We start from the raw sequence: 27,200 nt of genomic DNA, 5'->3' as shown, positions 1-27,200 counted from the left end.
TGCCCACTGAGATCAAGGAAGCAATATGGTCCTTAGTTGCATTCCAACTGTAGTAGATACATTTGGGCTGCCCCCTGCTCAGAGTAATTTTATTTTCCTCAATGATCATCCAAAGAGTCCTCCTTATCTTGCTGAATCATTAACTTCCCCAGTGGGTGATTTGCTCCAAAGCAAGTAGACCTCTCTGTGCAGGAATGTACTTTCTTAGACTATTTGTTATGCTAATCTCAGAGTGAGTCACTTTAGCAATTACTTCTCTCCATAGCAAGAAAAAATAGTCACATTCTTTCCTTATGGTTAACACTTCAATCCCGGACTTGGCTGTAGTGTGCCCTAAAGTGTTAATCTGAGAAAGACCTGGATTTTTGAAAATTCTTTTTATTGTATTCAAGAATTCAGACTGGTTTCCTCACCAACTACAAGAGAAAAAGAACCTTGGCAGAGACGAAGGTTGACCCTGCCCCACGGTGATCCCCACGGGATGGTTCCTGTACTTCTGGCTTATCTCTCAGCATCAGTTTCCTCCAGTGTTGATTTAGTATTCACTCACACTTTGGATAAACACTCATCTCCCTCCTGTCAAAACTCATACTGCCTTCTGGGCTATAGCTGAGCCACCTTTCAGCTTTTGTATTTTCTAGATAAGTTTAACTATTTCCAGGAAACGGCATGCTAGACTTGCTTGAATCATTACTAAATTCTGATGTATATTTTGTAATAGTCCTCTCCAGACATCACTGTTCTTTATCAACATAAAAAAGTACAAAACCAAGACAATCAGGTGCCATTAATTAGCATGCAGACCATTATATGAACTCAATACACATGTATCTAGCTTTAAAGATGTCTACGGATTAAATGAATAAATAAATAAAACAACCTAAATCTTTCATTCTGGGAGAAGAAAACCCCATGAAAGCCTGATACACTGGGTCTCCCACAAAAATGACAAAAGTTTTACATGGCAATGAAACCCAATAATTCAGGGGAAAATACCATCAAGTGCACACTCACCCACTGTGTTTCATGTGTGGCGGTTTATCCATTCGCACAGCCAGTTTGATTTTTAAGTCAGAGTCCTGGCTATTTTTTGGAACTATCATTCGGTGCAACTCAGCTGCCTTGGAGCTGTTAGGAGTTGGGTATAATACCACCTGTAGGGAACACAAAAGGGAATACTTCAGTGTATGCTACAGAGTGCCTACGGATTGTCACCGAAGTCTTTGCTACGAATTTTCCTGTTTGAAAAGAAGGTGTCAATGCTTCAATGTGTCTAATACACACCATTTGACTCCCTCCCACCACAGCAGATGGATTTTCAAGGCAGGCTCATTTATTTTTTGACAAATATGTGTTTTCATATTATCACATAATGAGTTTTCTTCCTGTGTCACTTCCTAATGAATTAATAGCACAGCAAGCGACATTTGAATTGACAGTTGAAAAATACTTAATGGACATCTATAATTTCAAGAATCCTCTAAACTCCTCACAGCAAAAAAGTTCAGAAAGAAATATTCATTGAAATTACAGATAACATGCTTAAAAAAAAAGTGAAGCAGCACTAATATGCTTCATTGCAAAATAGTATTAGTGGAAATCAAATCAATTAGAGATGAAAAAGTCTGACCACAACACATTTTCTGCTCTAGATCAATACCAAAAGATTTTTTTTTTCTAACTAGATGTTTTCAAAACTATAACCATGCTATTTTAATGCCTGAAACAAAGTAATTATTTTTAATAAAACTGTCAAATTACCAAATGATTATTTTACAACAGTACAGCTCCACAAAGCCAACACAGCAATGAAAGCCTACTCTTTGGATGTTAAATGCTATATATACAGATAAAACAATGCACTTTTTCCCTTTCAATCAGTCATAAAACCGTTTAGACATAGCCTACATCTAAGCCTCAACGGATATTTTAGAATGGCATGCGATGTATTCTAAAGGGCAAGACAAAGGTATAAAATGTAGTGCACTAGAGCTAAACCATTTTTATTTTAAACCAACACAGAAGGTAAATACACCTGAAGTTTGGATGTTAATGAAGAAGTATAAACATGCTCACCTATGCTAAAACTATTTTTAAAATGTACTTGGCAACTAAATTTGACATGCCCTGCCCAAAAAAAAAAAAAAAAAAAAAATCCTCATTTCATGCATGAGTGGAAATATTCACAGAGAAATCTTCTTTAAGCAAGGCTCTCTCTCTCTCTGGGAAAGACAACATCGCCAAGAAAACTTTGCTCCAACTGTTCTCAACTTGCCAGTTGTTAAATTCTCCAGCCTACTTCTCCAGCCTATCCTAAAAGCCACAGCTATGCTGAGTCAAGCGTATCTAGACGCTCAAGCATATGAATGATTTGTTCAAGAACAAATCAAGTGGCATTTGTGATGTTTTAAAAACTTATCACCATCCTCTAGAATTAGTTCTCTTTGACCGCTAAAATACCCCACAGAATATTTTACAGATTCTTTCTTAAATGACAAAAAAGAAAAATGAGTCGATAATTTTCGGCTCAAACCAGTAGTCAAAGGAATGTCATATTAACTTAGAAGATGACAGAAAAAGAACGAAAGACCAAGACAGAGCATATAGATCCTAGTAAGTCTGAGGAATTCTTTCCCTTCATTATTCCAACCCTACTTTTTATTTTTTTTTAAAGCATGATCTGGCTACAGATTTTATTCCTCTTTATTCCTTCAATGTCTATATAAAAATTGGTATTGTTTCGATCTCTAAAAGTATTTTAAAAGAAAAGAATGCTTAAATTAATTTTTTTAAATAATTTCTCCTTGTCTAAATGCCAATGTGGGGTTACGGAATGAGATCCCAACAGAACTAATTGCAGGTGATCCGCAATTAAGAATCATTCCAGTATGAAATACCACACTTTCTGCCACGTTTCATTTTTCTCAAGGGTGTTTCTAACTGAAGTCAGTGCAAGGATTTACTGCTCAGCCCTGTTCAACTAAAGAAGCCTTTGAATGCCGAATCTGTGGCACTACAGGACACACAAAGATAAAAGGGTATGGATGGCTACGATCCCTCAAGGAGCTCACAGTCTCTTATTATCAGAATCCTCAGATCTGATAACTGAAAAAATTCCAGGTCTATCAAATGGAGGGAATACAGGGAGTTAGCTATGTATGTGAGAAAACAGAGAAGCCAAGCAGATGATGGCAAATAAACCCAGATATAAACATGTTATCAGGAGGGATCAGTCCCTGGAGATGGACATCATGCTTGGTAAAGTAGAAAAAAGAAAAAGGTAAAGTAGAAGGTCAGTGAAAAAGAGAAAGACCCTCAATAAGATGGATTGACACAGTGGCTGCAACAATGGGCTCAAGCATAACAACGATTATAAGAATGGTGCAGGACCCTGCAGTGTTTCATTCTGATGTGTATAGGGTCGTTATAGTTGGAACTGGCTCGAGGGTACCTAATAATAACAACAAACAAAAGCAGGAAACTGTTACGCACCTGAGTGATGGAAGGATAATATTATCAGATAATTGATAACTGTATGGATGCTATTGTGCCCAGCTACTGAAATGCTGTAATTTGTTTGTTATAGCATCTAGCAGTACCTGACATATTAATACAGTGCTTTATAAATATTTTACTTAAGTACTTACAGAAATTTCTTTCATGATAATCAGTGCTATTTCAATGGTACTTACTTCATGTTCAGAGAGGTGTTTAAAGTATTAAGATATTTAACAGAAATAAAAACTGAAGTTCTCCTGTATTCTAGACTCACATCTAAATTATCTTAAAACTCTGTAAAAATAGTTCACTTCTTATATAGCAGTGTATTCTGTTCTTTGCTGTTCATTTCTCTTAACCTTTCTATATACATTTCTGCTTCTTCTAGTTTATTTTTGTCCCTAACACTTTAAATGTCTTGTCAGTTAACAAACTCAACGGTTTCTTATCTTAAATATAAAGCCAATGTATCTTCCTCATAATAAAATGTCAACATCACTTGTCATCTTTGCTAAAGTGTAATGATAAGCACAAAATGGAATTTTAGGCTTTGTTTAACATTCTGTCAAATTTAATACATAAGAAAAAATAAAGCTCAAAAATAAAATGTAAAATATGTACATATATATGCATGGTTATGTTTAGAACAATATGGTATCCAGAATAATCTTTTAAAATAAACTTGTACCAGTTGGCACCTCTATATTATTTTCCTTTTATTGAAATGCTTTGATTAAAGCCAAGCCATGTGCATTTGTGTACACATCATATTAATTGAAGTTTGTGAACTATGAATCCATGACTCCCTAAATTTTAAACTCTATCCCAACGGACATCTGCATTCCTACTATGAGCTAAAAAAACTGAATGGTGTGAAATATATTTAGGCCCTGGGGCTAGAAAAAAATTCAGAGCCTTTTCCAAAAAATATTTCTTAGAGAAAAAATGAACAATATATGTCCATTTCCAGTGCTTGCCCCCCCTCCAAAAAAAAAATTTTTTTTTTTTAAAAGAACTTCAAATAATATAAATGCTCATTATATCTTCTACCATGTCAATTCTCTTTATCTCCTCGATTGCTAAGATTCCCACGGAACACCTACTTTAAGAGTTAGGAAAAGAAAGAAAAACCCCCAAAACCAAACCTGTTGCTCTTGAGTTAATTCCAACTCAAAGCAACCCTATAGGACAGAGTAGAGCTGCCCCATAGGGTTTCCAAGGAGAAGCTAGTAGATTCAGGCTGCTGACCTTTTGGATAGCGGACAAGTTCTTAACTACTGCGCCAACACGGTTCAAGGTGGACCCTGTAATTGAGACCAGGGTCCAAACAGGTAGAAGAAAAACCAGGAGAGCAAAATGCAGCAAACTCAAAGAGGAGAGTGTTTCAGGGAGTCAGAAATGGCCATCAGTGCCACATGACAATCAGAAAAGTGAAGCGCAGAAGATACTGAAAGGATAGCTTGCATAGTTTAACAATAGGGAGGTCACTGGAGATCTCGACTAGAGGAGGTTTAGGCAGGCCAGGCTGCAATGGTTTGAGGAACCAATTCTATTCGAGGAGTCAGAGAAGACTTCACTTAAGTCTTAAGTGAACAAGACCAGACAAGTTGGGCAAAATCATTTCAGCTAGAAAGACAACATGTGCAAAGGCCGGGAAGATGAGGATGGTCAGATGGGTTGAAGAGGGTAAGGAAACTGAAAGGTTGTGCTAAGAGATTGGACTAGAAAGAAAGACTAGGAATAGAGTGTAAAAGAAGGAGTGTTTTGCTAAGGAGTTTGTACTTTATCTTACAGGTAACATATAATCAAAAGATGTTTTTAAGCCAGGGAAAGACATAATCAATTTTTCAGACCCTCGAATAAAGAATAATCTCTATCCGGCTGAATACAGGAGTCACGTGACTTAATTACTGGTCAGGTATCCTCATATCCCACTGAGAGGTGGACTGGCCCTAAAAATATCCTTAAGACAGAGTAAGAATAGACTGAAAGACTAATAAGCTGGAATCATGTTTAATTTTTTATTAAAATTCCTTTGTGACAACAATCAGATGTCCTTGAGACAGAGGGGATTTTAAGCAAATGCCTGAGGGACCATCTCTCCAGATAAGGACAGCCTATCTCTAAGAGAAACCTTGACTTTTTGGGCTCCGTTGACATTTTTCTCTCTTTCTTACTGAGCTGACAGAGGTTTTATAGTTTAGCAAAGATTCACAATGACTGTTTCTTCTGAGCCATTCAAGTACTTCCTTGAAACCTTAGGACCTTGAGAGAGCATGCATTGTGAAAGGACTGACTGAATTTACTTCGTTTCAATCAATATTTATCACTTGTTAATAACTAGCACTAATTTCCTCCAAAATACATAGTTCCTTACTAACATTTCCTAGTGTTTTAGTACGTTTGAGGTTGCTCAGTCTAAATTATTTCTCCTTTGGTTTAATATCACTGGCTCACGTCCTCTTCAGCTGATAAAGAACACCTGTTCACTCTCACGAACACAATGCTCTTTTGTAGACCGAAAGATCAGCATTCGGTCTTCTGTCAACCTTATTGTCCATAAGCCAAATCCAGTTCCCTTTATTTTCAAAGCTGGAAAGAGTCCTGGAATTTACAATACGGAATTGATCAAACTCCCAACCCCTTACTAAATGCGTACTTGACCTGACAGAGAACCACGATTCTCCTTCCTTCTATACAGTACGTTCTTTATAAACTACCCCCCCGCAAAATAACAACACTGTCATCAAGTTAATTTCAACTTATAGTGACCCCATACTGTTTTCAAGGCTGTAAATCTTTACAGAAGCAGACTGCCGCATCTTTCTCCCATGGAGCCGCGGGTGGTTTCAAACTGCCGACCTTTTGGTTAACAGTAGAGTGATTTAACCACTACGCCACCAGGGCTCCCTCTGTGTAAAAGAAAAAAAAAGCATTATGCTAATTATATACTTTTTCCTGGCAGCTTGTAAAAGACACAGATTAAAAGCTTTGTTGTTTTGGCATACTGAGGGGCTGGAGAGAGGGCAAGAGAGAAAAAAAAAAAGGTATATAAGTTATTCTCAAATCTTTCTGACATCTGTACTTAATAATTAACTACCATGTGAAGGAACACTTGGAATGCACTTAACGGAGTAGGCATAGGGAAGGAGCTATTGTGTCTTATTCATCCTTGGTACATAGGGCAATTTAAGCCGGAATCTTTAATTAAGCCATTCTTCACCATGGTTCCCATGACATCTTACAGTAGACACTCAATAAGTATCTGTTGACTGGTTAGTTTATTGGTTGGTTGGATGGAAGGATGCTTAAAGAAATTAAAATTTCAGATTTAGGCAAACCTACAACTGACTCTGCATTAAGAAGAAAAGAGAAAAACGATTGCCAGCTAAAGTACTACTAACATTTGATAACAAAATAATGACAGCAGTAAATGCCAGAATTTGCATGTCATACATTTGCCAGTCTTTAAACATCTATGAAACTTTGATCTTTCCATTTGTAGACCACAGTAAGCAGAATAATCACCTCCCAAAGAATGTCCACACCCTAATCCCAGGAACTGTGAATACCTTACCTTACATGGCAAGGTGGGTTTAAGGTTGAAGATGTGATTAAGGATGCTGACCGCCTAACTCTGAGACAGGGAGAGTGTTATGGGCTACCCAGCTGGGCCCGATATAATCACAAGGGTCCTTAAATGTAGAAGAAGGTAGAACAGTCACTGTTGAAGTGATGTGATGTGAGAAAGACTCAATGAGTCATTGCTGGCTTTGAAGATGGAAGGGGGTCAGAAGCCAAGGAACGTAGGCAGTCTCTAGAAGCTAGAAAAGCCAAAAAAAAAAAAAGATTTTTCCCAAAGGTAATACAACCCTGCTGACACCTTGATTTTAACCCAGTGAGGTCCACTTGGACTTCTGGCCTCCAGAACTTTAAGATACAAATTTGTGCTGTTTTAAACACTAAGCTTTTGGTAATTTGTTACTGTGGCAATAGGAAAGTCATGCATAGACAATAAAGCTGAGATTTAATTATAAAGGAAAAATCGACCTGCCTTTTAAATTTCTTATTAAGTACATGATTCAAAGGTATTTTTAGACAGATTTCTATCACTAGCTATTTCTGATTACTTGAACATTTATTTTCTTAGTTAAGGCTTATTTCTCCTAGAGTCCTGAAGCATTCCACTAATATGAAATCTTTTGGGAATATCTTTCTTTCACTTTGAGTTAATTCATTTAGTTGAAAGTTTGGACTTTCCTTTCTTAAATCAAAATTCTTTTCAAAACAATTAACCCTGAAGCTGGTTATTTTATTTTTTTTAGCATGAACTCTACCAAGCATACTGTGCTTCTAATAAATGTTAAGTTTTATATACTCAAATAACTAAGGATTATTTATTCTATTTCAAAGCTTTTCTTGAAGATTTTGAAAGACATAACCATGTTTGTTTGTCACTGTATTTTTCCTGGCTAAATTAAAGAAAATGGTCTCGATTCACCTTTGTATATTACTTTTATTGCTTGTAAGGTATGGATTTCATACTTCTTGGATGGAACAATATACTCCATCACGGCTATATCTATATTTCTTAACATTTATCTAGACAGGAAGGCATCATTACTATTCTTGATATACTCCTCTCAGCCATAAATTATGAATAGCAGTAACCTTTAAATTTCCTTACCAATACAGTTTCCATTAGAAGACCGTGCATGAGTAGCTTTATGGCTTTTCTTTTTACTAGTCTAGTTATAATAATGCCTGGCATTTATGGAGAACCTTTCAAATGAGCATCTGTCTCACAGTGCTTTGTGAAATTTAAATTAATTCTCACATCATGTTTAAAAAGTAGGCATTACTCTTGTTATGTAAATAATTTGACACTGAAGTTAAATGAATACCTAAGGAAAATTACTTTAAGAAAACAATAGGCACTTTGCATTTTACATCCTCTCCTCAACTCAGCACATTAACCCCTTAATTATTTCAGAAACATTAACATAATTTATTTAGTTTCCTTCTCACTCTTTTGATTAAGTACTATGAGACTCCTTAGTGTCAAGTCAATTTTATTTCTCTCAGTCCATAACGTATGATGGTATGATGGAAAGAAGTGAGTAAAAGATAATGTCTAAGCTTGAGTAACTTCAGTAGCAGTCTTAAACTGAAGAACATGGAACCTATAATTATAGCAGAATGTTTTGGGACTGGCTAATTTATAAGGAGTCACTTGGTTGCAACAATGGGCTCAAGCATAACAACGATCAGGAGGATGGCACGGGACCCAGCAGTGTTTCGTTTTGTTGTACACAGGGTCTCTATGAGTTAGAATCGACTTGACGGCACCTAACAACAACAACAACACTGGGTTGTACAAACAGTTAAATGCTGGACTAATAACTGAAGGTTGGCAGTTCAAACTCACCCAGAGGTGAGGCCTGACAATCTGTTTCTGAAAGGTCACAGCCATTGAAACCCTATGGAACAGTTCTACTCTGCATGTATGGGGTTGCCATGAGTCAAAATCAACTTGATAGTGACTAACAATAACAGCAGCTAATTTATAGGTTACAGATTTATATTAAAAAGCAACTACCAACCTGAAGAATAGGAAATTTGACTTTCAATATCTCAACAAGATATCTATGCAAGGTCTAAACAATTAAAACCTGACAGTTTACAAAATGATAAGACTTATGAAAACCTTCCTGATTTGTCACTTAAATAATGGGATACAAAGATAGACAGGAGAGTATGAGAAATCTCAGTGATATACTTTCATATGCTCCAAATAACTGAGTGAGTTCAGAAAGGTACATGATAAGATGGGAGGGTGGTGGAGCATGAAGTTCAAGGCAGGAGAGAGACCCATGAGCAGAGGAACAGAGGTTAAGTGACTTGCTCATGACTTAATGGCTCCTATGGCAGGGCCAATCCCAGAAAGATCAAGTGCTTCGAAACTACATAACACTTTTCTGATAATTTATGGGTCAAAGATGGCGTAAAAAAATAAAAGGAAGTATTCTGAACTCAATGAAAGTGAGAAAACAAGGTATAAAAATTTGTGAGATGTCACTAAGGCAGTATTTAGTGGGGATTTACAGCATTAAATGCCTATATTAGAAAAAAAGAAATCCCTCAAATCAATGACTTCAGCTTCTACTTTAAGGAAAAAAAAAATTTGCAAATTAAACCCAAACCAAGTAGAATAGAAGAAATAAAGATAAGAGCCAAATCGATTAGACAGAAATCAGCAGAAAGGAACTTCATCAGCTTGGTAAAGAGGATCTACCAAAAACCCACAGCCAATATCATACCTAAAGGGAAAAGACTGGATGCTTTCCCCCATAAGGTCAGGAACAAGACAAGGATGACTGCTTTCACCACTTCTTTTCAACATTTTATTGGAGATTTTAGCCATTGCAATAAAGCAACAAAAATAAATAAAAGGTATCTAGATTGGAAAGGACAAAGTACAATTGTCTCTATTTGAAGATAATAGGATTGCCTATGGGGTAAGCCAATGAATCTACTAAAAAGCTAATAGAACTAATAAGTGAATGTCTTAGGCTGGGTTCTCTAGAGAAGCAAAACCAGTGAAGCATACACACACACATATATATATGTATATATATATTTATAGATATATATATATACAAATATGTGTGTATATCTATACATACGTGTGTGTGTGTGTATACACTGAGCTTTTTTAGAAATTGACATACTGAGTCTTAAATTCATAGGCCAATGACCAAAACCAAACCAAACCCAGTGCCGTCAAGTCGATTCCGACTCATAGCAACCCTATAGGACAGGGTAGAATTGCCCCACAGAGTTTCCAAGGAGCACCTGGTGGATTTGAACTGCTGACCCTTTGGTTAGCAGCCGTAGCACTTAACCACTATGCCACCAGGGTTTCCATAGGGCAATGAAGGGGACCCAAAATAGCCAAAACACTTGGGGCGGAAAAAAAAAAAAAAAGGAAGTTGGAGGACTATCACTATCTGAGTTCAAGACTTATTATATAGATAGAAATATAGATTAATGGGACAGAATAGAGAGTCTAGCAATAGATCCACAGATAAACAGGTAACTAATCTTTAACAAAGGTGCTAAGGTGATTCAGTGGAGAAAGGACAGATTTTTCAACAAATAATGCTAGAATTTTCTTCCCCAAAATTTTCTTTCTGACAAGGAAATAATTCTTTCCAGTAGATCTTCTTTATTGACTAAATATATTTCCTTTTGAACAGCTATCTCGATTCTCACCTGCCTCAAGGTTAAGAGAAAAGTAAAATAGATCAGCTTCATATCTGAAAGAAATTAGACCTAATAGCCATGGGGCAGCCTTCGTGTATAAGCTGCTTTTCAGGAAGAAAGTTAATTTTAGAGGATGTCATTAGACTACTGGGATCTGTGTAAAGTTACAACTGGAGTAAGCTAAACACTTTCTGTTGTTGGAAAGCAAAAGCTAAAGCGCTAAGTGTCACTGTAGTTGTGAATGTACGAAGTTGGAAGAAACTGTAGTTAACATGTCTCCAACAAATGTTTCACCACTGGGAGTCCAAAGGCACGATGACTGCGTACCATCGGATTGTACCCCTTCATGAGGCCCCTACATAAGTATCCCCTTCTCCATGAACTAGGCTATGATCACTCTCACCTTTACCCTATCAGCTTTCTCTTCTTCACTGGTTTCACAAAGACTTTAGTGACAGCCACAATCTGAGTCTTAATAGTGTCTTAAAAAAAACCCAGTGCCGTCGAGTGTCTTAAATGGAGTTACTTCCTGTAAACTCAACCAACTGTGCTAGTAAACTCTTTAGAGTTAAAAGAACAAAATCACTAGCAAGTAGAACAATAAATAGATAATCCGTGCATACACACAAACATACACCCACAACACAGCTTACTTTTTTTTTTTTAATCAAGGTATAACATACAGCACACACATTTGAATCTTTACTCCAAATTACTTTGAAAATATTTGCTTCTTTATCAGGATTCAATTTTTAACAACTTTACAGGGCAAATACTCAATTTCCTAGCGAGATTGTGTAGTTTAAGCATTTCCTATATTCCAGACACTGTTAGGCATCTAGAATATGACACAGTTCCTAACGTCAAGAAATTCATATTCACAAAAAGGGGAGGAAAAAACACTTAAAAGATTGTAATTCAACGAGCTAAGATGGGGCCTGAATAAAAGGAAGGGAAACCACTGGCTCATTCTACAGCGGGGAGATTTTACACAACAAGTATTGCTTGAACCATCTTGAAAATGGAATGAGAATCTGACAGACAGACCTAGAGGAGAAAGGTAAGACCTAGGAAATGAGTATGTGCAAAGACCCAGAGGAGTAAAAGACTTCTGCTGAGAAAATTATACATAGTTTAATATGGATTTAGTATAGGTCATATTTGAAAAACCCTAGTGGTTAAGCATTCGGCTGCTAACCAAAAGGTTGGCAGTTTGAATCCACCAGGCGCTCCTTGGAAACCCCTATGGGGCAGTTCCACTCTGTCCTATAGGGTCGCTATAGGATTGCTATGAGTTGGAATTGACCAGGCATCAATGGGTTTGGTTTTTGGTTTATATTTGAGAAACGGTTAAGAGTCTGGGAATTAGGTGGTGGCAAAATTTAGATGAAATTTGCATTTGAATTTTCTTCTGACATAAATCAGATACATCCTAGGACCGTCATCAAATGGCTAAGTTGGAAGGGAGCGTGAACCAGGTGCAGAGGAGCTAAGGTTAGTGAATACTAAAGTTGTGTTTAGCTGAACTTTGTGTGTCCTGCCTACATTTCAAATTGCATAACTGAGCCTCGGATTATTCATTATCTTCTTTCAAATGGAAAAAAAAATACCTATGATGAAAAGCTTCACTAATCCTTTATGGATACATATGTAGACATAAAATGCTGGCAATTCTTTAGCCTAGAAAACAAAGTGCTTTAAGTTTAAAACATTCTGCTCTAACAATAATGTGGTTTTTACGTAATCACCCAGAAGTAAGGAAGGAGTACAGTGGACGTCTAATATTTGTTCTACCTGGGACAGAGGTGAGCCTCCATTGTCTGAGGAAATAGTGAAGTATCGGCTTCTGCTACTATAATCGCTCACACGAAGCCTCCATGGAGGATGCCTGTTCCTAACTTTCTTCCCCGATTTAGTGGTTAGAAACTGAGAAAATGCTTTCCTCTACTTCAACAGTGAGGATCCTGGCCAGCTCCTCAGAGATCTAAGGTAAACTTGCTGCGGGACAGTTGATGCAAGTTCTCAAGTCACCTTTCCCTTTAACGTAAGAATTGAAAGAACAAGCTCCCTCTGTAACACTTCACAGCACGATTCATGAACCTGCCATAAAATTAGTTGCTACTTGAAAAAAAAATTTAAAAGGAATTTGCAAACCATGTATGAATTTTTCTGGCCCTTCACCTGTGAGATTGGACTACGAAGTCTTGTGAGGGAACTGTTTGCTATACGAAAGGACTAAAGGAGGAAGGAGAACCTTTCGGTGATTTTTAGTTTCAGAAAAGCAATTACTTCTTGCTAAAATAACAAAAATAAAAGTCTCCTGTGGAAGGTGAATTGAATTAGCCATGTACGAAATGCAACCGAACTTCCATTCCATTTTGCAGCAAATTATATTATTTACTGACTAGAGTAGCAGCCATCTAGTCCTGGCTATTTCAGTAAAATTGGACGTTAAATTCTTCTTTGATATTGAAGAAAATTACCTACAATTATGATTTTGCCAGCAGCTTTTCTAATGCTTTTTGGATTCATATGTACATGGATAATGCTTGCATTTCTTTTTAAATTCTAAAATACAAATTTTGTCTGCTTGAGTAAAGGAAATGTCTGAAGAGATTTTTATGAATTTAACTGCATGATTATTCATGAAAAATTAGGGTGGTTAATTATTCAATATCTGTCATCTATTCCTGATGTATTTTTTCGTATGGAGAAAAGTTCTAGGATAACTGCCTATAAGGCAGGCACTTAGAGACACGTTTTAAATTCTCTAATCCTAACTAGTTATATATGGGGGATATCAGCTAAATATGCTGCTGCATTTAGCTGAAAAAATAATGTAGCTCCTAAAAATTTTAACAAAAATGAGGAATTTACAGAGAACTCAAATCGACCAGAACTATATAGATACGGAGAAAAAAAAAAAAAAAAAAAAGCATATATGTACTCCAGGCAAACAACAGGGGCAAGAAGGGAGAAATGAGACTGACTAGTGAAGCAGAGGAAACCCTGGTGGTGTAGTGCTTAAAAGCTATGGCTGCTAACCAAGAGGTCAGCAGTTCGAATCCACCAGGCGCTCGTTGGAAACCGTACGGGGCGGTTCTCCTCTGTCTTATAGGGTCGCTATGAGTCAGAATCAACTTCAAGGCAATGTGTTTGCTTTGGTTTGGTTAGTGAATTAGAAGGAGCCCTGGTGGTTAGAGCACTTGGCTGCTAACCAAAAGGTCAGCAGTTGGAACCTACTACTTGCTCCACAGGACAGAGATGTGGCAGTCTGTTTCCATAAAGATTTACAGCCCTGGAAACCATATGGGGCAGTTCTACTGTATCCTATAGGGTTGCTATTAGTCAGATTGACTCAACTGCAACAGGTTTTAGTGAATTAGAGCTCCTAAAAGGAGACAGTAGAAGAATACTGAATATACCATGGACTGCCAAAAGAATGAACAAATCTGTCTCTGCAGAAGTATAAACAGATTGCTCCTTAGAAACAAGGATGGTGAGACTGCGTCTTACATACTTTGGACATGTTGTCAGGAAGGATCAGTCCCTGGAGAAGGGCATCATGCTTGGTAAACTACAGGGTCAGTGAAAAAGAGGAAGACCGTCACTGAGATGGATTGACACAGGGGCTGTAACAATGGGCTCAGGCATAACAACAATTGTAAGCATGGCTCAAGAATGGGCAGTGTTTCGTTCTGTGGTACACAGGGTCACTGTGAGTTGGAACTGACTCGATGGCACCTAACAACAACAAAGGTGACAGTATTTCCTTCTAAAAAAGATGGTTGTTTGAATACAACAATAAATAGCTTCTCTTGTCAAGTTTCAGAAACAAACAAAAATTGTACATATTCTAATAATTCCTCGGATGGCTCTCCTTTGATACTTAAGCAAACAGAGGAAACAACAATGGAAAGGACAAATATACAAGCTGATTTTTACTTGCAACATTCAGATTTGATAAGTGGCTTAAAAGATAGTTTCTTTCAATAGAATAATCAGTTCAGCAAAGCTCATTTATTTTAATATTTAATATGTATCTGAAATTGACCACAACTTGCTGTTCCCAAATAGTATTGACATGTAGAAAGCATAATGACTGTCACTTTGAACTATTAAGTTTGAACATATCCATATTACAAAAAGAGCCCTGGTGGTACAGTGGTTAAGAGCTCAGCTGCTAACCAAAAGGTTGGCAGTTTGAATCCACCAGCCACTCCTTGGAAACCCTATGGGACAGGTCTACTCTGTCCTATAGGGTTGCGAGTACGAATCGACTGGATGGCAATAGATTTTTTTTTTTGTGGTTTATTAATAAATGTTGAATAGAAGTACAAACACTCAAACAGTAAGAAAAACATGAGAGAAACAAATAAAACGAAAATTTTAATTTCAAGAACATTACCATTGGAAATTCCAGAACACTTAATTGTGCTCATGAGGAAACTGTACATAGAACAAGATGCAGTCATTCAAACAGAACGAGCGGATACTGCATGGTTTAAAATCAGGAAAGGTGTGTGTCAGGGTTGTATCCTTTCACCATACTTATCCGATCGGCATGCTGAGGCAAATAATCTGAGGAACTGGACTATATGAATAAGAATGAGGCATCAGGATTGGAGAAAGTCTCATTAACAACCTGCGTTATACAGATGACACAACCTTGCTTGCTGAAAGTGAAGAGGACTTGAAGTACTTACTGATGAAGATCAAAGACCACAGCCCTCAGTATGGATTACACCTCAACATAAAACAAAAATCCTCACAACTGGACCAATAAGCAACATCATGATAAATGGACAAAAGATTAAAGTTGTAAAGGATTTCATTTTACTTGGATCCACAAGCAACACCCAAGGAAGCAGCAGTCAAGAAATCAAATGATACATTGCATTGGGAAAATCTGCTGCAAAAGACCTCTGTGACATGTTAAAAAGCAAAGATGTCACTTTAAGGACTAAGGCACAACTGACCCAAGCCACGGTGGGTTTTCAATTGCCTCATATGCACGTGAAACCTGCACAATGTGTAAGGACTGACAAAGATTAACTGATGCCTTTGAATTACAGTTTTAGTGAAGAATATCGTGAATATACCATGAACTGCCAGAAGAATGGAGGCCCTGGTGCACAGTGGTTAAGACTTCAGCTACAAACCAAAAGGTTGGCAGTTCTAATCCACCAGCCGCTCCTTGGAAACCCTATGGGGCAGTTCTACTCTGTCCTATTGGGTTGCTATGAGTAGGAATCAACTCAACAGCAACAGAATGGCCAGAAGGACGAATAAATCTGTCTTGGAAGAAGAACAGCCATAATGCTCCTGAGAATGGAAGATGGCAAGACTTCCTCTCACATACTTTGGACATGTTATCAGGTGGGACCAGTCCCTGGAGAAGGACATCATGTTTCATAAAGTAGAGGGTGAGCAAAAAAGAGGAAGACCCTTAAGGAGATGGACTGTCAGAGTGGCTACAACACGGGGCTCGAATATAGCAACAATTGTGAGGATGGCATGGGACTGGGCAGTGTTTTGTTCTGTTGTAAGCAGTGTTACTGTGAGCCGGAACCAACTTGAAGGCAACTAAAAATAACAACTACTTCTCTCGAAATTTATATCTGAGAAGGGAGCAAGCCTTTAGCCTTTTTGCTGTCTTGAAATATTTAATCAAATTAGAAAAGATAAGATGTCTGGCACCACTGCACTGTAAGTGAAAACAGATTCTCTGCTTCTTGTGTTTCCTTCAGCCATGTGGAGGCAGATGCATCAGTCTCCTCCTGTGTGTACTGATTATGTGGGACCAAGCCATAAACTCAGCTGTATGAACAGACAGTAGGTCTTTTTTCTAACAACTATCAGAAAGGTCTCATGACAACATTTCTAAAACTAAAAATTTATTTTGGTAGAAAGGCTCTAAGATTTACTTTGTATCCAGGATCTCCATTCAGCAAATTAGTTATCTAGTATAAAAAATAAATAAATAAATAAATTTTTTTCTAGTATACTATGCAATAATTCATTCTGAAACTCCAGGGTCCACAAATAGATGTTACATGGGACTATGACTGAGACTGTCATATGGTTATATTAGATAAGCCTTTCTTTTGAAGGTTTTCAAGCCCAAATCATCTTGATTATAATTCTGGGTGCTTGACTGGTCAGCTATTCACCTGCTAGGACATACCCATAACTGTTTCCTGAGAAAAATCCCTGCTCATCCTCCAAGTATTCCCTTAGCACCTGGTGGAGGGCTGGCTACCAATTCGGATGAAACATCTCCATATGCCACCTTTATGTCCCTAAACAGGCATTTGCATCTGCCATCTACAAAGAGAATCTGTAAACCAAGTCCTTGCCAAAGAACACGACCGTCAGGTGTCCAAGGCCCATGTAAGTTTGAGCTTTACATTTACCAATCTATACACTACGATCATTTTGTTGTTGTTGTTATTCTTATAAGTCACTAGTTCTCTACCCTGGATGCACATTAGTATCTCAGATACAGCTTCTATCTGTGCATCTCACCCCAATATGCACATAAGAATCACTTGGGAAATGTTTAAATAATACCCCTTCCTGAGCCTACCCCAGACTAACTAAAAGAAAATCTTGGGTGCGGGCCAGAGCCTGAGTCTTAAACTCTCTTCGAGTTGGTTCTTAAGTACACAGAGGGTGGAGAGGCACTAACACAAATAAAAGTACACTGGCGGCTAGAGAGAGAATGAAACTCACATTCACAAAATTCAAATCATCGTATAAAATGGCTTTGTTGTTTACCTCACTCACTTTACAGACTAAGGAGCCTGAAACCCAAAGAATAAATGCCTCCGGATCACAGAGCCACTTAGTCGCAAATCAAGGCAGTCAATCTTACTTCAGTCTAGAAAAACTGATCACATAAGTCCTTCTGTTATTTGCTTAGGTGAGAGCCATTATCTGATGGATTTGTTGTTGAAAATCTCCCCATAATGACTGAACCATAGCTTCTTAGGTGATTTGCACTGTTAGAATATAAAAGAGAACTTTTATCTTCTATCACACTGAGGTGCTCTTGGACCGGGTAATCAAACATACACACTTACTGGGATATATTCCAAGGACAAAAAAGAACTGCAAAAAAAACACTGAACTTTATTTTGTAAGTTTATTGTTCATAGTGGTATTGGTACAGTATTTCTGAAACTATTTTGCATGTATTCTAAGACAGAAAATAAATATATTGATTTGTTGTTGTTGTTGCCATTAGGTGCTGTTGAGTCAGTTCCAAGTCATAGTGACCCTGTGCACAACAGAACGAAACACTGCCTGGTCGTGAGCCATCCTCACAATCGTTGTTATACTTGAGCTCATTGTTGCAGCCACTGTGTCAATCCACCTTGTTGAGGGTCTTCCTCTTTTCCACTGACCCTGTACTCTGCCAAGCATGATGTTCTTCTCCATGGACTGTTTCCTCCTGAAAACATGTCCAAAGTATGTAAGACATAGTCTCGCCATCCTTGCTTCTAAGGAGCATTCTGGTTGTACTTCTTCTAAGACAGATTTGTTCGTTCTTTTGGCAGTCTGTGGTATAGTCAATATTCTTTACCAACACCACAATTCAAAGGCATCAATTCTTCTTTGTTCTTCCTTATTCACCATCCAGCTTTCATATGCATATGATGTGATTGAAAACACCATGGCTTGGGTCAGAGGCACCTTAGTCTTCAAGGTGACATTTTTGCTCCTCAACACTTTGAAAAGATCCTTTACAGCAGATTTGCCCAATGCAATGCGTCTTTTGATTTCTTGACTGCTGCTTCCATGGCTGTTGATTGTGGATGCAAGTAAAATGAAATCCTTGACAACTTCAATCTTTTCTCCGTTTATCATGAGGTTGCTCATTGGTCCAGTTGTGAGGATTTTTGTTTTCTTTATGTTGAGGTGTAATCCATACTGAAGGCTGTGGTCTTTGATCTTCATGAATAAGTGCTTCAAGTCCTCCTCACTTTCAGCAAGCAAGGTTGTGTCATCTGCATAACGCAGGTTGTTAATGAGTCTTCCTCCAATCCTGATGCCCCATTCTTCTTCATATAGTCCAGCTTCTCGGATTATTTGCTCAGCATACAAGATTGAATAGGTATGGTGAAAGAATACAACGCGGACACACACCTTTCCTGACTTCAAACCAATCAGTATTCCTTTGTTCTGTCCGAACAACTACCTCTTGATCTATGTAAAGGTTCCTCATGAGCACAATTAAGTGTTCTGGAATTCCCATTCTTCGCGAAGTTATCCATAATCTGTCATGATCCACACAGTTGAATGCCTTTGCATAGTCAATAAAACACAGGTAAACATCCTTCTGGTATTCTCTGCTTTCATCCAGGAGCCATCTGACTTCAGCAATGATATCCCTGGTTCCATGTCCTCTTCTGAAATTGGCCTGAATTTCTGGCAGTTCCCTGTCGATATACTGCTGCAGCCGTTTTTGAATGATCTTCAACAAAATTTTGCTTGCATGTTATATTTATGATATTGTTCTATAATTTCCACATTTGGTTGGATCACCTTTCTTGGGAATAGGCATAAATTTGGATCTCTTCCAGTCAGTTGGCCAGGAAGCTGTCTTCCATATTTCTTGGCATTGACGAGTGAGTGCCTCCAGCACTGCATCTGTTTGTTGAAACATCTCAATTGATATTCCATCAATTCCTGGAGCCTTGTTTTTTGCCAATGCCTTCAGAGCAGCTTGGACTTCTTCCTTCAGTACCATCGGTTCCTGATCATATGCCACCTCTTGAAATGGTTGAACATTGACTAAGTCTTTTTGGTATAATGACTCTGTGTATTCCTTCCATCTTCTTGTGATGCTTCCTACGTCGTTTAATATTTTCCCCATAGAATCCTTTGCTATTGCAACTCGAGGCTTGAATTTTTTCTTCAGTTCTTTCAGCTTAAGAAACTTCGAGTGTGTTCTTCCCTTTTGGTTTTCCATTTCCAGCTCTTTGCACATGTCATTATAATACTTTGTCTTCTCGAGACGCTCTTGGATTTAAAAATGTTTTTTTAACTATGAAGTGATGATCTCTTTTTTTGGGGGGGGGCTTTTATGCATTCTATATAAGGACCACTTTGGAAATAAGCCTATTTTCTCCAGTTGATTTCAATAAATGGCTGTACTATACCACATGCTACACTAGTCAATAAGCCTTTTCTGATACTAAAACTGCTTTCTTTCATATCAGCCAAAGGTCCACTCCAAGCTGAGAGAAGAGGAGGCTGGATGGGCCCTGAATTTCTTGGTGGAATTCCTCAAGTCAGCATGTTCCCCCTTAGCAAGGACATGGGCTAAGGGGAGCATGTTCTAGCCCTCAAAGAAAGAGGGATTAATGAACAACTGGCATGCTGTCCAATCTTCGTGAGGCCTGCAGTTATAAAGGAGCTGCACCCTTAACCCACTTTTCAACATGCTTCCCTCTTTCCTGGACTAGGGTAGAAAGGCTGGGCTGATTATTGTGATGTGTCAGGGAATGGCAGTTGTTGACTCCCTAGGGTAGAGGAGCCTTGATCCTCTCTCTACCACCATTGGTAGCGGGCCATCTTGTGCATGTTGTGTTTCCTCTTGTTTACCAGGCTCGGTTGTGGAAAGCCTGTAGCAGCTCATGTGACTGCTTCTCCGGCATCACATCTGCTGGTGCTTCTTCCCTCCAGCACTCAGTGAGCATCCACTTCGTGCCCAGGAAGCAGCGATGCCAGTTGGATAGGGGCACGAAAACCTGGTAGAAGAGGCTGACCTTGAGAATAGGTACCAGCCCAATCACAGGCTCACAGTTTTCTAGAGCCTGGTGGAAGATGGTGTTCGGATTGTGTTCAGTGGTTGCCTGGTCCTCTGCAGAAGCAGCATGGTACTTCTCAAATTGCTTCCTTTTCACAGTTTCCAAGGTCTGTAGCATGAGGAACCTGGCCAGCACTTTGTTTCCTCCTTTCGTCATCATGTTGGTGAATTTACTGACCACTGGGTCTTCAAACACAGAGCTTATTTTGGTCGCTGGGGCATTTTTGATGACCTGAGTCTTACTGAGCTCCTGCTCATACTTTTCCTCCTTAGTCAGCTTGGCCATGGGCTTGCGGTAATATTCCTTATCAGTCTGGGGATCCTGGTATTCAGGGCCATAGCAACTCCATCTCACTTGGGTTAGCCCTGGAAGCCGCAGGACAACACCCTGCACACCCAGGGCCAGGCCCGACCACCATCACACTGATACACAGAATACTGACTTTTAAATTCCATTACCACTAAAAAGAATCAGGGCTAATTACAGGTGTGGTGCAGGGGGACAAGGTGAGCCTGTAACATCTCATGTACCAGAAAGCAAAGACTGATGGGCCCATGTTTAAAAAGAAAAAGGAACGAAGAGGAAACACACACACACACACACACACACACACACAAGCCTTTGGAACAATATGATCATCACAAAAGAATAATTACAGAAATTGATTATAATACACTGAATTAAAAAAAAGAATGAGTTTGTAGATAACACCACAGGTGAAAGGTAGTTGAAGAATCTCTAAGTAACACCCACAGATTTTTATTAAATACAAAAGATAAAAAAGGTGTTTTAAAGGGAAGAGAATTGGAAGATGCCTCCTTAACCAAGTGATCATACTTAACACTACCAGTATTGGCAAAAATTGCTATTATAGGACTCCGGATACGATGCAACGGGAATACATCTAGGTGGTGTTCATGCTGAAAATATTTACGCAAGGAAACAGCAAGAGAAATTCAGAATGAGAAACAGTCTACAGAACAACCACTCTGAAGTCTTTAAAAATGTCACTATCATGAAAGCAAGCAAGCAAGCAAACAAACAAACAAAAAAAAGGAAAACAGAACAAAAGGCAAAGGGACTCAGTCTAAATAAAGGAGACTAAAGAGCCATGACAAACAAATGCAATGCATGATCCTTGACTGCATCCTGGACTGGGGGAAAACCAGCTTTTAGAGAGATTTTTGGGGTTAGGAAACTCTGAGTATTGACTATATATCACATATCTTGAATCAACATTAAACTTACTATTGTGATAATGGAATTAAGGCGATAGAAGAAAATGTTCTTTTCTTAGAAAATACAACCTGAAGTATTTTGAAAAAATTACTTCGAAGGCTTCTTTATTATAATTTTTTTTACTTAAGCTTTATATTTTGGAATAATTTAAGATTGACAGAAAAGATGTAAAGGCAGTATTGAGGGTTCCTGTATACCTCTCTCCCAGTTTCCCCCATAATTAACAGCATATGTTATTATGGTACATTTGTGAAAACTAAGATGCTTACATGGCTACTTTACTATTAACTAAACTCTAGACTTTACTCAGATTTCACGTTTTTCCATTAATGTCTTCTTTCTGTTCCAAGATCCAATCCATGACATGACACTGCATTTATCTGTCATGTCTCCTTAGTCTTCTCTGCTCTGTGACAGTTCCTTAGACTTATTCTCATGATTCTGACGGTCTTGAAGAGAGCTGGCCTGGTATCCTGTAGAATGTTCCCCCAGCTGGGTTTGTCAGATGTTTTTCTCTTGGTTAGACGGGGTTTACATTGGGGTTTTTAGAAAGAATTCCAGAGTTGACATGTATCCTTCTCCTCACATCGTATTGGGGGTACATGATATGCATATGACATCACTGATGGTGTTAAGTTTCATCATTTGGTTAAGGTAGTGTTTCTCAGGTGACTATTTTTCCCTTAGGCTACTTAGATCTGCTCCTTCTCCTACCACCCCCTCAGAGCAGTTATGGCATATATTTGTAATACAGTTAAATTCAATTGTCATTAGCTGCATTCCATGCTGGGATGCCCTCAGATTCTTGTTGATATTTGTGTGTTTTAACTTGCATACATTTAAGTACATTCTTTGTGATACATAGTTCCATGAGTTTCAGCAAATACATACAATCATGCATCCAACATCCCAACCGTACAGAACAGCTCCTTAACCCCAAAAATTCCTGTGCACCCTTTTGTAGTCAACCACACCCCCCTTGCTCAATCTCTGGGAAACATTCATCTGTTTTTTGTCCCCATAGTTTTGTCTTTTCTAGAACAAATGGAATCATAAAGTATGCAGTCTTTTGGGTCTGACTTTTTTTACTTGCATTTAGGTTTCAACTATGTTGCTGTGTGAGCCAATAACTCATTTCTTTTTATTGTTGAATAGTATTTCATTGTATGGTTGTACACAGTTTGGTTATCCATTCTCCTGCTGAAGGGTATCTTCATTGTTTCCAGTTTTTACCAATTTTGAATAAAGCTGTTATAAACATTCATACATAGGTTTTTGTGTGGACAAAAACTTTAAAAATACTTGGGTAATTACTGGGTGACATGGTAAGTCTATGTTTAAGTTTACAAGAAACTGGCAAGTTTGTTGGAAAACACTTTGGAAGTCTTCCGAAATGGCTGTATAATTTTACTTTGCCACAAATGAATGAGAATTCCTGTTGTTTTGCATCCTTGTCAGCATTTATTATTGTCAGGTTTTTGGATTTTAGCCATTATAGTAGGTGCACAGTGGTATCTTGTTGTGGCATAAACCTATTTGTAAGTGCTCTGTTTCTTGCCTTTCTAAAAAAAATGCTTTATTTTGGCTAAAACACAAATTTTTAATTGGGAAAAAACCCAACAAACTTCACTTTAGAAACTTCCTTAGTTTCCTAGTGCTGCCACAATAAAAATACCACAAGTGGGTGGCTTTAAAGAACAGCAATTTATTGTCTCACAGTTTTGATGGCCAGGAGTCTGAATTCAGGGCATTGGCAAGGCTACACTCTCTCCACTCATCTCAGCTTCTGGCAGCCTTCATTGTTTCTGGGTGTTCCTTGGCTTATAGACGGATCCCCACATGGCATGTTCCCCCTGTGCCTGTGACTCTCCATGTCTCTTTTCCCTTTTCATAAGACACCATTCAGATAGGATTAGGTTTAAGACCCACCCTATCCACTATGACCTCATTAACAGAGCAAAAGAAAGCTTTATTTCCAAACAGGGTCACATTCACAGGTACAGGGGTTAGGACTTCAATATAACTTTTTGGAGGACACCATTCAATCCATAACAGAAACCAAGATCACTAGATATGTATTGCAACAACTTTAAATTATAGATTTTAGATTGTGTATGGTTTTTTTCATTCAAATTAAAAGAAAAACTTATTGTTTCTAATTATAAAAGTAGATAAGTAGCTCTGCCATCCAAAAATGGTCACTAATTTTTTCTACTTGTGTGTACACCAACACTCGCCTAGGCTACAAAATGTCTAACCACCTAATGTCTAAAGCAGAATGAGTGTGAGATGTTTGAGAACAAGAAAGAAAGCCAGGCATGAAGGAAGGATAATAGTAAGCAACGAGGTAAACAGGAGATAAATTTGGGGAGAGAGAGGCCAATGCATGTACATCAGGGATTCTTCAATTTTCGTGTGTATCAAAATCACCAGAGGGGCTTGTTAAAACAGGCTGCAGGGCCCCACCTTCAGAGTTTGAGAAGTAGCAGATATAGTGCGGGTGCTGCTAATACTGCTGGTCCAAGGCCACATATTGAGAATTCCTGTTGAGCATTCTATACCAGGATAAGAAGTCTGATCTCAATTTCAAATAAAGAAGTCATTGAGCATTTTAAGAACAAAATGAGGTGATTTGGTTTGAATTTTAAACTGATCATAGTGGCTGAAGGTTGACAGATGGTTCATATGGAACAAGATAGTAAGAAACTAGTAAGCAGGCTATTATAGTAATATATGTGAGAAAGCATGGCCTTGAATTAGGGTGGTAACTGTGGAGATGTTAAAATGTGGATAGATTCAGGATAAATTTAGGGAAAGCTGACAGAATTTGCAAATAGATTGTGTGCAAGGATGAGGGAAGGAGAAACAATGATGTCTAGGTCTGGCTTGATAACTGCTTCTATGGAGAAATCTGTGGGGTAGGAATCAAAATTTCTGTTTGAAATATAGAGGCATATCTGGGAGATATTGTGGGTCTGGTTCCAGACCACTGCAATAAAGCAAATATTGCAATAAAGAGAGTCACACAGTTTTTTTAGTTTCTCAGTGCATATAAAAGTTGTTTACACTATGCTGTAGTCTACTAACTGTGCAAAAGCATTAAGTCTAAAAACATGTATGAACCTTAATTTAAAAATACTTTATTGCTAAAAAGTGCTACCCATCATTTGAGCCTTCAGTGAGTTGTAATCTTTTTGCTGGTGTAGGGTCTTGCCTCGATGTTGATGGCTGCTAGCTGATCAGGGTGGTGGTTGCTGAAGGCTGGGATGGCTGTGGAAATTTCTTAAAATGAGACAACGATGAAGTTTGCAGTACCAATTTACTCTTCCTTTCATGAAAGATTTGTCTGTAGCCTGAGACACTGTCTGATAGCATTTTACCCACAGTAGAACTTCTTTCCAAATTGGAGTAAATCTTCTCAAACCCTGCTGCTGCTTTATCAACTAAGTTTATGTAATATTCTAAATCCTTTCTTGACATTTCAACAATGTTCACAGCATTACAACCAGGAGTAGATTCCATCTCAAGAAACTACTTTCTTTGCTCATCCACAAGAAGCAACTCCTCATCCGTTAAAGTTCTATCATGAGATTGTAGCAATTCAGTCACATCTTCAGACTCCACTTCTAATTCTAGTTCTCTTGCTATTTCCACCACATCTGAAATTACTTTCTTCGCTGAAGTCTTGAACCCCTCAAAATCATCCATGAGGGCTGGAATCAACTTCTTCCAAAATCCTGTTAAGGTTGATATTTTGACCTCCTCCCATGAAATCACGAATGTTCTTAATGGCATCCAGAATGGTGAATCCTTTTCAGAAGATTCGCAATTTACTTTGCCCAGATCTACCAGAAGAACCACTGTCTATGGCAGCTTTACAAAATGTACCTCTTAAACAATGAGACTTGAAAGTCAAAACTGCTTCTTGATCCACAGGCCGCAGAATGGATGTTGTGTTAGCAGGCATGAAAACAGCATTAATCTCCTTGGACATTGCCACCAAAGCTCTTGGGTGAACAGGTGCATTGTCAATGAGCAGTAATATTTGGAAAGGAATTTTTTTTTTTTTTCCTGAGCAGTAGGCCTCAACAGTGGATTTAAAACATTCAGTAAACCATGTTGTAAACAGGCATGCTGTCATCCAGGCTCTGTTGTTCCATTTATAATGCACGAGCAGAGTAGGTTTAGCACAATTCTTAAGGGCCTTAGGATTTTTGGAATGTTAAATGAGCACAGGCTTCAACTTAAAGTCACCAGCTGCATTAGCCCCTCACAAGAGAGTTGGCTGTCTTTGTAACTTTGAAACCAAGCATTGACTTCCCTCTAGCTATGAAAGTCCCAGATAGCATCTTATTCTAATATAAGGCTGTTTCATCTACACTGAAAACCTACGGCTTAGTGTAGCCGCCTTCCTCAGTTATCTCAGCTCGATCTTCTGGACAACTTGCTGCAGCTTCTACATCGCACTTGCTGCCTCACTTTGTCCTTTTATGTTCTGGAGATGGCTTCTTTCCTTAAACCTCATGAACTGACCCCTGTGTCTTAGGCTGGGTTCTCTAGAGAAGCAAAACCAGTAAAGCGTGTAAGTATATATGTATATATATAGAGAGAGAGAGAGAGAGATTTATATCAAGGAAACAGCTCATGTGATTGTAGAGGCTGGACTGTCCCAAGGCCATGGATCAGGACAGGGCTTCTCCTGATTCACGCAGCTGCAGGGGCTGGCGAACCCAAGATTGGCAGGTAAGCTGCTAGCTCATGTCCCAAGAACTGGAGGTCAGATGAACCAGAGGCAGCTGCAGGATCCAGAACAAGCTAAAAGCCTTGGCAAGGTGAGCAGAAAGGAAGTAGGTGGCAGAGCACGGAGAGATGAATGCTGAGGGGGTGGTGAGCTGCCATAAGCCCCACTCCCATAGGTACCACTCAGCAGATTCCATCATGGAGGAAATCACATATCACATTTCACATGTCAAATTTCAATAGGGAGATGATCACAACATTATACAACTGCTAAAACACTGAGAATCATCGCCCAGCCAAGCTGACACACAAGCTTAACCATCATACTCTGCTAGCTTCAAACTTTTCTTTAGCAGCTTCCTCACCTCTCTCAGCCTTCACAGAATTCAAGAGAGGGCCTTGTTGTGGATTAGGCTTTGGTTCAAGGAAATGTTGCGGCTGGTTTGAGCTTCTATCCAGATCACCAAAACATTTTCCGTAGCTGTTTTGCTTTCTTATCACTCGTATGTTCACTGGAGTACCACTTTTAATTTCCTTCAAGAACTTTTCCTTTGCATTTACAACTTGGCTAACTGTTTGGCACAAGAGGCCTACCTTTTGGCCTATCTTGGCTTTCAATATGCCTTCTTCACTAAGCTG

At 38.5% G+C, this 27,200-nt stretch overlaps 1 protein-coding gene and 1 pseudogene across 14 annotated transcripts in view; both read right to left on the bottom strand.

The window, feature by feature from the left end:
* Positions 1-27,200, bottom strand: part of CADPS2 (calcium dependent secretion activator 2) — a 614,350-nt gene that overhangs the window by 251,175 nt on the left and 335,975 nt on the right. For all 14 annotated transcript variants that reach the window (XM_064289775.1, XM_064289767.1, XM_064289765.1 and 11 more), the window contains exon 8: positions 1,015-1,154. In XM_064289775.1, the coding sequence (XP_064145845.1) occupies positions 1,015-1,154 (140 nt within the window). The remainder of the gene's footprint in view (positions 1-1,014; positions 1,155-27,200) is intronic.
* Positions 20,323-25,871, bottom strand: LOC104845618 (small ribosomal subunit protein uS7m-like; annotated as a pseudogene).

This window comes from Loxodonta africana, chromosome 8 (assembly GCF_030014295.1).
Source record: "Loxodonta africana isolate mLoxAfr1 chromosome 8, mLoxAfr1.hap2, whole genome shotgun sequence".
Lineage (NCBI taxonomy): Eukaryota > Metazoa > Chordata > Mammalia > Proboscidea > Elephantidae > Loxodonta > Loxodonta africana.
This window is presented reverse-complemented; position numbering and strand designations above follow the sequence as displayed.